The sequence below is a fragment of the Patiria miniata genome, unplaced genomic scaffold (genome assembly GCF_015706575.1).
Source record: "Patiria miniata isolate m_02_andy unplaced genomic scaffold, ASM1570657v1 HiC_scaffold_15, whole genome shotgun sequence".
NCBI classification, from domain to species: domain Eukaryota; kingdom Metazoa; phylum Echinodermata; class Asteroidea; order Valvatida; family Asterinidae; genus Patiria; species Patiria miniata.
Window position 1 is genome coordinate 4,845,136 of NW_024037053.1, and position 11,537 is coordinate 4,856,672.

At 40.9% G+C, this 11,537-nt stretch overlaps 1 protein-coding gene across 2 annotated transcripts in view; it reads right to left on the reverse strand.

Annotated features, from left to right (window-relative positions):
- The window catches only part of LOC119722529 (A disintegrin and metalloproteinase with thrombospondin motifs 6-like), a 71,327-nt gene extending 59,837 nt beyond the window's left edge, over window positions 1-11,490 (reverse strand). Inside the window, exons 1-3 of one of the 2 annotated variants that reach the window (XM_038192701.1) lie at window positions 10,830-11,490; window positions 5,509-6,220; window positions 4,209-4,579 (exon numbers count right to left, since the gene is read on the reverse strand). In XM_038192701.1, the coding sequence (XP_038048629.1) occupies window positions 4,209-4,579; window positions 5,509-5,611 (474 nt within the window). In that variant the 5' untranslated portion in view covers window positions 5,612-6,220; window positions 10,830-11,490. The remainder of the gene's footprint in view (window positions 1-4,208; window positions 4,580-5,508; window positions 6,221-10,829) is intronic. The other variant, XM_038192702.1, reaches the window with a different exon arrangement.
- Between the last annotated feature and the right edge of the window lie 47 nt (window positions 11,491-11,537).

Here is an 11,537-nt window from a genome sequence, read left to right on the forward strand (position 1 = left end):
GAATAGATTTTTCCTTTTGGAGAAATCGATTATTTGGCGTCTAATGTTATGCATATGAGATCCACTTATAAACGTCAATGTTTTCCTTTCAACGGGGATTTTGAACAAAGTTCAATGACGTCTCTGAAATTGCAAAAGGGGACAGTGTCATGTCCAGGAATGAATAGATGTATGTGATTTAGCATGTCACGTTCAAAACATGTTCAATGGCGACACTATTGTGGTAGCAGTTTGATCTTCGCCGAAAAGTTTCATGTAAGAATAAATCCCGAATGGATATAACTTTTAAACCAACTGGGATTTTACAGCAGACATTTCTGTATAAATTCGAGCCACTCACTTTGGTCTTATTCAAAGGCGGACATTGTAGCTTTTGGAACGACTGACTTCCGACCTTATTCAAGATAAGGACTGTTACCTTTAAAATACTGCCTTCCATGAAGCAATTAACGCAGTGAACTTATTTTATGAAATCAGTTTAAAGATTAGACGTAAGATTTCAAACCATTATAATTATTACATCTTAAAATTAATTTGGCCTGACGTTGCGAACTTAGCAAGTTCTTCTTCAGAGGCTTAGCAAGTTCTTCTTCTTTAGCCTCTGAAGAAGAACTTGCTAAGTTCGCAACGTCAGGCCACATTAATTTTAAGATTTATATATTTCAGGTCCATCCAGTCTGTAAGCAGTTTGCAGCAGTTTTACTTTTTTTCACATTATAATTATTAGTCATTTAATAAAAAAAAGGTGTAGACGGGAGCATTATCGTCATGACGTCGGCGACCTCGCGCATTCCGGTTCGTGCATGGCAGCATGATCGGAATGACTGCCACAAGGTCCGAACCAATCACACCATATTCACCCCAGTCTGCCCGATTACAGCCTACACAGGCCTACCCTGGGACTCTCCAAGATACAACAGCTACCTTAAACATTTCAAGACTTCAATGAATTGATGAAACTTCGCTCGGAAGCCTCCAAACACTAGGGAATTGCGTTTTCAGACTGAGTGATGCACACGCATGCAGTCTTCAGACCGATTGTGAAGAATCCTTTTCAGACGGTCATGACGGGTGAATTAACAACTTGAGACGGATCGGAAAACACTCTGCCCTACCTGACAGAACTCAAAAGCTCATAAGCGATTGGGATGATCTATAGCCGCAAGGGAAACATTATTCAAGCGTTCTATTCTGAATTCCAATACAATGTATACCGTTTTGCAAGGCTGGATAACTATTGGTGCTGCATAGATGATTCGGCGGTTATCGTCCCAAAATAGGTACAGCATTATGCCTATAGAATGGCTTACATTAAGGCCTAGTTACAATTACAAAGCCAAAAAATCATCAAATTAAACTTAGGTCAGAAAAACGAAAAGCTGCATGCTGTATACATGTATTTGGTTTCGTTGTCATGAATTATTGTTCATGTTATGTCTGCGGGTACAAAGTTGAGTTTTGACTAAATATTCGTAGGCCAAAACATTATAAAGTAGACAAATAAGAGCCAAATGCAAAATCCCCGTATATAAGCCTACCTTTTCTTTTCATGACCCACTTCTCAATGGGCTATCACTAACAGTAACACCAAACCCAACAAAACTGCCCATTTATTTCCGTTTTTCAGCCTGACCCATTTTTTTTTAAAGAGGCTATCCATGTGGAGTGAATTTCAACAGACCTTATCACCATGTCGTGCCCTCCCCTTCCCCCGTCCCGATTCCCGTATGTTTTGTTCCTCCTTTATAACGTCAAAGGTGTTTCACCGTCACCCCATCCTACGCATGCAAGCTGAGACTACCCCAAGTCCTACGACTGTGGCCGATAAACCGCAGCAATATCTGAGGCTTCACCACCCGAGGCGCGGAAGAAGCAACACGTAGACAAGACGCAAAAGCCTTGCAGGTGTACCGCCTTGAGCTAGCATCCAGACGTGATGAAAGCTGCTTCCCTAGTCATGCGTGGAGCATGTCCTGGCTAGGGTTAAAATAAGGTACGTAGGGTAACTAACTTTACCAGAAAAAAACCTCCATGGTTGCTTTTTACTTCAGGCTACACCTTATATCTGTGTCAAGTCCTAAATTTAAAAATCAATGCGGTTCTGGGTCTTCTGTTCTAGGTTAACTGCAAAACCCTTGTCTTTTCAGTGACCTGGAAATTGTGGGTTGTGTCTTAAATTCGCAGTCACGAACGCTTCCTCGGGGCCATTAGGAAGTAATTAATCTTGACATGAGAAAGGCAAAAAAACAATTCTCTTTAAGAAGTAGAGGACAGCTTAAGCAGTTATTTCGAGGTCAATTATATTCTACTGGACCGCCTCAAAGGGCTGCGAACACGTGCATCAAATCTTGAGGAAGGTTGCCTGAAAAGATTCCTGTTTCAATTCTTCCCTGGTGAGGAATGCTTCCTTGAAGAATGTGAACCCAAGATGGCAAGACATTGCGCATAATGTAGAGCTACCGGGTGAGGTCACACGCTCAACAACAAGTCTCTGGCATCAATTTTCCATATTTTTTTCTATCATCCGCTTTATAAAAAAAAACCAAAAAAATGTCGAATTTTAACGTCTTTAAAAACACATACGACATTCTTTGTTGCTGTTACACGCGTTTACCTCAGGTGGCTCATTAGGAGAATAACCTTTAACTACTGGTCATTTGGAGTCTATTTTTAGGCGTACCAACTGACAGTTTTGCGTCATTTTATTGACTGTAGAAATAAACTGATAATTGATCTTCATGTAATCACGGCTACAGCAAACTTATCGATGTTAACATAAATAAATGGCAGATACATCGATAACAAGTATGACGTACATCCTCTATAGTAGCAAATTTATCATCATAGTGTTTTAATATTTGCTCAAGTCTGTAAACTAACTGGTGAAAAATGCAGGTAGGCATACTTTGAGAATGATAAAATGACGTCACTGAAAATTTAAAACGATATCATTTTAAAGCAGCTTTGGTTTGCAAACGTCTTTTTCTTTTGCATTTAATATCCGTATTTTACATGATACACGTATTGTTATAATACACAGTCGCCGCTTACTTTTCAATGATATACATTGAATCCGCTGGGAGTACAGGAGTTCAATGAAACATTACAGAATTCATGTTTAAATCCAAACAAGGCTTTGTTTATTAATTTATCGCTAGAAGCTCTGAATTCAGGGAAAGAATCTCTTGAAAAAAAATGCAACTACATGTACGTGGCTCGCACCAAGCATCACATCCTGATAACCAAAATCCACGTGGGTTTCGACATTGCTGGGTGGTATTGCCTTTCCAATACGGTGTGTGCTTTTTGTTTAGGGCCACTCCATATTTGTTTTGACATGCTGTACTCGGAGTTATCACTCAATGGCATTTACTCACGGCTATATCTTGCCCAATATATCCCCACTCTAAAATCCGGTCCATCACTGTTTGGTTTTTGATAACCGCCATAGTAGGTGTGATACAAGTACACGACTGGTGTCTGTTCGCTGTAAAGGTAGCGACAGATAACACTAAATCCCGCGCTATCGAGGTTTTATTTGATTCATATTTCCGTTGAAGTTGTTTACTTTCATGAATGTATCCCCGACGTAAACAATGAACATCGAGTGCAGTTCTGAGTGGCAAAGGTCGAAGAGTTGGCCGGGAAAACCACGTGTGCCATGTCCTATGTCATAAATAACTACTGGTACACGTCCGAGTCTTCTATTGTCTGTGTGATGGGATTCGAAGAAAATCAGAACGAAGATATTTCCATTGCAAAAACATGACAATTGATTTTGTGGGTTAGATAGAGGAAAGGCAATAGGTACAAGAATCGGGGCAAGGGTTAGAGTAAGGGTTTTATTCAGGGTTACCCGTATTATTTACCGTAGCATCGGTGTCACTTCTATGCGCGTCTTATGTTTTATTTGTCTCCTTCAAAATGAAATTGGTATAAGCCGCGTAAAAATCTTTTGTCTATGGCTCATGTCTAGGTCTGTGGCGATTTCAACAACTTGGGGACATGCTGACAAGAGACGTAGCCTTAATAGCTGTGGATGTTCATTTTGGACACGATCCAACTCTCGGATACCATTTCAGTACGGTCCACGTGGTTTCAGAAATTAGAGTTACCTCTGCACCGACCATTAGACTATAATACTGTATTGAACGAATACTAATGGTTATACTGTTAGAATTAGGTATCCTCGTAATTCGGACACTTACCAAGCCTTTGCAGTTACTGATGGCCACACTGGAGATATCATGCCCAGCGACATGTCCGTGATAATGACAATCATCCACAGTCCGGTGTCTGTGACTGACACCGTGCTCATCCATGTATTCCACGAGAAAGTTCCTCGTCACTAAGTTGGTGTTGAGTGACAAGTTCAGGTGAAATTCGCTCCCGTAGGCTGAGAGTTTGTAATGAAGCCGCCTGATGTCCGAGGCGGATTCCGAGCTGGAATGGACATCCCTTCGAGTCCTTTTCCGGCTGTTTATGATATCGTAAGACACGTGGTTGCCGTTTTCGTCCACTAATGTTGGTACGACTATTTGGTGCTGCTGGCTTCTTAATCTTGAAAAACGCGCATCATCTGCGGAAACAGGGAATTGGGAAGGGTAATGTCAAAAAAAAATGTGTAAGGTTAGGGATTTTAAACATAGATAGTGGATTGGAAACAAATTAAGTATAATTCCTGATTTAAACGAATGAAGTTATCAGCTTTGATTCAGTTCGAATTTGGAATGACGCCCTTAATGTGCTATTGTTGAGAAGCATATCACTCACTGTAGTGTAAGACATTGTAAGGCCATGACCGAACCTTGTTCGTTACTCTCTGATTTGATATTTGTTTACATCAGCAAATCTAAACAAACAAGTGTTTGACACTCTGGGTGACTAGTATGCATAACCCATCGCCGATATCCCATATCTACGTTATATTTACTCGACCCTTCATTCAGAGTGTAATATTTCCTCGACCTTTGAATTAAAATAAGCAAAGTAATTCTGCGCAGAAAATATCGACTGATCCGTTTATGTGTTGCATGCTGTCAGACGACAATTAACCTTTTTACAACTCGCTTTCTCACAACATGACATTTCGTGACCTGTGAAAAAGATTTGTTTTATAAACCAAAATTGGTACCAGTCTCCAACGTGGAAGTGCTTATTTTTCTAATCACACTAAATATTGTCAAAGGATGTCCTGCCCTTCAATCTGTCGTCATGAAACAGCTGCTGTGCTAACTGTGGTCATAAAATGTAGTCTAATATTAATTCGCTTCTAGTTCTACTACTGGTTTTAAACGGGTATGACAGGTCAGGGGTCAAGCTAACTGTGAGTAATCAGGACCGGGGTAATAGTAGGATATGACTTGATCAAACCCATAAACGAGCCACGTAGTTAAGACAGGATTCCAGACAGCTTTTCAGTCATGTCCCCTTACCGGAAGTATTTTGTAAGGGACGGACTATGAAGGGACCAATTTGGTGCCGATGTACATGTATATTGCTACTTACCATGTAAACTGAAATCAGGGTGTACCAAGATCCTTCGAATGTACACTACGGCCAATAGGCTAAACATCCATGCAACCAGGATCCACACTATGTATTTTCCCATTCTTGGTGCTGGGTCCGTGTGTGCGGCAGCAGCGTGTCTTGGTGACACCCGCGCGCTGAAGCGAACGTCTTTCTCACCCCTGCCCTGTCCGAGTGACTTTACCCCCGCCGTCGAAGGGCAAAGGGCGACCGGTGCTCAACTTTTGTTTTACCCAAGGCGCAGCGGCGTCCTCCGTTGGGTACCTGGCTGTCAGTGCTTGGCGTGATAGACGGGACAGGCAGCGGATCACACTAAGCCGGTGTTAGGTGCCGTAAACTCCCGTGTATTGGTTGAGTCAGGCCAAACTTCTGTGCAAGGGTTTGTGTCAACTCAGTGGTTGTCCACCGTGTGCTACGTTCTGTAACATGGTGGTGTAGACATCACCCCAATGGGCTGGTGTTTTTATCATGCTCAAAATTATATGAATATTTCCTCACTAGTGAAGTACTCCGTGGTAATCCAAGACAATGTTTTCTTTCATGACATAATCCTCCGTGGTTTTGGGGGTGAGGGCGAGCTAGACGCAACCGTTCCCACTTGTGGTAAAGCCGTTCCTTATAGTTAAATCCGTTGGGGTAAATATCCAAGGAAGGCGAGTCATCCAAATTGGTGTGGCTTTATTTGTTGTGGCTGTGGAGGCAAAACGAGTTCAAGGGTTAGACTAAGTCAAGGTGTGAAGTGGCTTTTTAACCAGTGCTTTTATAGGGCTTGTATATTTAAGCCATTATTTAAAGCACATGGTTAAGTTCCCAACTGACACACATAGGCGATTGGATACTGCTATATGGATGACTGTGATTGTAAAGACTGCAGCTAGAGAATTTGAAGTCTTTGGAAAGATTCCACTGCGAACTGTTACAGTAATAGTATGAGTGCGCATTCAGAATCAGCGTGTCAAATCCTGCGAAAAGCATGAATGCAGTCACGGTAAACTCAGGATTGTTTGACAGCCTGACAAGGGTCGATTTCAACGTGGTTTCACCTCGGAGAGACACATAAAATCTGTTGAAATGTTCTCGTGCGGTTTCACTATTATAAGCTTCCTATTGATCACGTGTAGTACGGCGTTATCAACTGGGTACGCGTATTGAGAATTAACTGTCAGTCAGTCCAGTCACAGAAGCATGTGCGCCGGTAGTGGGGTTCTGTTTGCAAGTGGAAATCAGAGAACTGTTCACATAATATACATACTATGGCATACCGTGTGTGTGATATCTGCTTGTGTTGTAGATCTACATGTACATGTACATGTACATTGTACATTTACATGGACTGTACATGTTGGCCCGTCTGCACCGCCCATGTGTCCCTAGCCCTACTCCCATTGAGTGAGTGACAGTGATAAACTTTCAGCCTATTAGCATTAGCCAATCACCACGCGTGACTGTAAGCCCCGTGTTTATTGGACCGGACCGCTGCGGAATGCACCAGGGTCACTCAAGCGGAAAACTGGAGCAGTGGCGGGACGTGTGAGCGGTGTAACTAGGCCGTTAATCAGAACGAAAACACGGCACTTAGGGGGTTCATAAGTGGCACTTTGCAAGCTTTGCGAAGTTGAATCTTTGTGGGGAATCTGGCAGTTTTATTTGCTTCCACGATTTCTAGGTTTTTTTAAGTTGTTAATTTTATGGTTATTCCTCTGGAATGCAGCGTAAGTGCATGGTTGATGATCTCGAATTCTGAGTGATGAAATTGAAATGAGGAAATTTTCGAAATATGTTGAAAAACGATTTGAGGCAGGTGCTTTTGACACCCTACCCCTATTCCTTCCTCCATGCTGTAACAAACAAAAACGCATGTTGCACAATTTAAGTCCAGCCTAACAACAGTGTTCGAGATTTGGAGCAAATAGAACAATAATTAATTCTTCCCCACTTTTTTTTACATCGTGTGCTGCGATTTTTAGGACCACATAATCCAAAAATATCAGGGATTCTTTCAATCCAAAAATAAAACCAAACGGAGCCCTATCCCCTCAGTGACAGCGGAAGTTGGGCAAGCTGTTTCATCCGATTATTCATCATTCTGATTTTAGCAACGTGTTCATGCATCAGTCGTCGAGTGCAAAGACAAGTGGACTCAAGAGGGCGCTAGGACAAAATCTATAAAAGCCGGCGCTTGACGAGACGCGATGCGTCCAAAGGGCGGCGGCGGCTTCAAAGTAAAGCTGTTCAACATTAAATTATTCCGATTTTGTATAACTTTTGTGGATAAACTATATTTTTTAGACACAAATTATTGGGAGCTATAGACTGTACGAACCGCTAGAAGATCCCCTTTTCGATTTTTTTTTAATAATATTTTTGGGTAAAAGTGATATACCAAGCGACGTACCAGTTTATTTAGTTTGTAAATTGGATACTTGGGGATAAATCTTGTGTGGGTAAATCGACTAATCTGTCGGAGACGGGCCACCGTAGTAGAAACCAGACCACCATCTTTGTCTGTCTGCGGTCGGCTTTTATGGCGACTAACATAAGGGTTTTATAATTTGGTCAACTTAGCGGTTGCTCATCTTACCAACTATACAATCTATTGGAGCAAGAGGTTTGGGGTCAACACATTAGGGCTTTCTTTTAAAATGTCACAATACATGTACAGTGATAATTACAATGAAGGATGAGGGATCTATTCGAGAAGTTGGCAATTTGTGTTGGTGGTGATGGTGATGGCGGTCGTGAAGGTACTGTTTGGAATATGGTGGTGATATTTAGTTTAGGTGCTGATGAGGTTCGTGTTACATACTTGAGCCGTTGTGGAGTGCTACAAAAATTGAAATAATCTCCTTTACTACACTATTTGTAAACTTTAAAAACCTTCCACAGAATACAATATAGTACAGTCATACGACAGGACTGACAATGGTCTTTAATAATCGATATTGGTGACGATTAATGACGTCACCAGTCACGATGACAGTCCCCTAATCCCTGTAATCCCCAGATCATTAGCACATTTCAATAGCCTTATCTTGCAAAGGTAACACAATTAATGAATCCGAATAACATCTTAGCAACAGGCAATGCTTCCAGAACAGAGCAGAAAATAGGTGACATTTTGTGCCTTAAAGGCGACATGAATGAGTGACATTTATAATAAAAAAAAAATTAGTTCCCGAACACTAGGTCTGTAAAAAAAAAGGGCAACAAAGAAGAAAGTACTATTGGGAACAGGTTCAAACACTCTAAACAAATATATTTTATAATTAGACTGAGGCACACTTACAGAAACAGTCTGTGAATGAAATGATTCATGTTTGTAAATTACTCAGTGAATAGTTTTTTTTGCCCCAAAAAGTCTTACGAGGAATCTTTGGGCTGACAAGGTTAGACGTCCAATTCCTTAATAGACATCTGCTAACGACGTCACACCCAATGCAAAGAATCATATAGAGGCTTGTTGGAGAATTTTCTGGCTGAGAAAAAAATACAAAAGCTATGACGTTAAGAGCGAAAAGGCAGTCCGAGGTCACCTACTATTCAATCGATTTTTTGTTATCCCTGACAGTCTTGAGTTTTAGGAAAATTAGTTTGCTGAAACTGAGTAATCTTAGATGACTGTACGGTTTGTGTCACTGAAATGTGTGTTTTGTCATGCTACGTCTACTATTATACTCACATTGGGTATTAGATTCCCTGTATATTAAATGCGTATAAAGTCACAAAGTAATTTTAAAGTTTTGGGCTGAATGACATACAATTAAAAATGTGATTGTTCTAATTCGGACGCTTCTAAATCACAAGAAGTTCACAACCTTTGTTGTTTTCGTTCATGATGTCTTTATTTACGTATATCCCCAAATACCATACTATCAATTTCCAAGACATCATTTCTTGGGCTTTTAAGAACCTACTATTGCGCAATTCCAGATCAAGACACCCCGCTTTATGTTACTTCTTCTCGGCAACTGAGCTGCCGAAGTCAAAAGTCGTTTGCCGATTCGTTTCCGTCTTCATTGTCAGTACAGATTCGCAAGCACAAAACGTAAAGGAGCACAACAAAGTATGAAGGATTCAAACCAATGGATTAATTTAATCATTGAAGGACTGGACCATTTGGAAAGTCCTGGTAATGCCAATTAGTCTAACCAGACACACAGTAGTAATAACTACCGTTAGCTTTAATTTTCCAAGTTATCAAGATGTTTACGCAGGCTGCTGAGTAATAAGTAACAGAAACTCCACAAATCTTCTGGCGTTTAATAGCTTGTTTGCCACGAGGACTCGCAATCACACTTCAAGAGATAAATTGTTCACACTTTATTTTATTCCCCCCCCCCCCAAATCAGATTAGCTGAGAAGAGATAATAGCTAGCTGCATAAACAGACACACAAACCCTGGCCAGAAATAGTACGCAGCGAGATGAGTTTATCCAGTGTGACACGAAGGAGCAAAATCTAGGAACCTCTTTTGTGAGTCGATAAAAGACGCAAACAGAAGCCTTTTTGGACGAAAGGGGATAGGAGAGATGATTTGGGGATTAACTAGACCGATTTGCATTCCTTGGAATTCGGGGATTTGAAGGCAGGCAATTTGGATGCATTCTGATGAGACTGTCGGAATCTCCCAAGACAGTAAGAATCTTAGGGCAGTGACACGAACGGTTTCGTTCTTTGGAAGATTCCAACAAAGACTTTATATCCTACGGATTTTTATCTACAATAAAATGTCATTGGCGATTTGTGCTTCCACAATTTTATCCTATATAAGTGTTCGTTTCCGAAACATGACTTCCGTTTAAATAGTTAAGAATTAGCGATCTAGACTATTCAGACAAAAAATGCAAAAGAAGAACATTTCGTCACATATGTGACACAAAATGACATGAAGTGCTATTCTTTGCAAAATGGTACTGCATGCGGAAAATACATGTTTTATTTGTGATTGTGAATTTGCTGTTCTCAAAGAATTCAATGAACTTAAACAAGTATTACATTGATTCGGGGAACTGACTGCTCAGATTACGGAAATTAAAATTAAATAAAATCAAGGTGGTAACTTTCATACCAAGTTAAAAAGATTGCAGTAATTTGACACCATTTTGTTGAATATGTGGAAAGGATTGGAAAGCTGTGACAACGAATTTCGAACATTTTTATAGTATTTTCGTGAATAAAAAAGGGTACATTATACGGCAAGAAAGTGGGGGGAAGCATACACTTTCTTTCGAATAAAATATTGATTGTATAGTAATAAATTCATAAAATGTGATAGGTTTATGTGATACATCAAGACATACCTGTTAACTTCAACCAAGAAATTGTGACTCAAGATAGTTCCCCTATCAGCTGGGCGATCGGCGTAACACTCTCCGACAAAAAGCCTCGGCAACAGCAGAGGAAAGTTCTGTTTGGCAAGTTCCTATACCGTTAATTCATACTGTACAGATGCTTGAAGTTATAGGTGGAAGCAACGCTCACGGAGTTGAAGAGACGTCGGTTGAGAAGCTTCAGTAAACACGACTCTTTCAAACACACACAAACCTGTACAGAAAATGGATAACGTCATCGATATTTCCTCAGCAAATTCGTCGTGTTTTTACTTTCAACATCAGGGGTTTTGCAAAAGATAAAAGCATCCTCGCGATTGCGATATACAACGGATCTCCAAAGCTAGTACATCCTGTTTGGCTGTACCAAAGAGTAAGAACTAGCGAGAATTCGCTGGGTTCCCGGAGGGGTTAAAAGTGGCCTCTGTCCCGCCCCAGACGTGCTCATCTAACAGGTAGATGTGGACGAATGCGGGGGACAGGACAAAACACTGAGAGGTGAAAGAAGAGAGAAAGAGGACACAAGGGAAGACTCTGTCTTCTGCTCTCACTCACTCTTTCAAGTCTTTCAAGGGTCTCGTTTTTTTTCTTGGCGTAAAAGCTGGGCCCTTTTGTTGGGGGACAGCCAGGCTTAGTCGACTCTGTGAATAAGCCGGATTGGCTTTTGAGTCTTGCCAT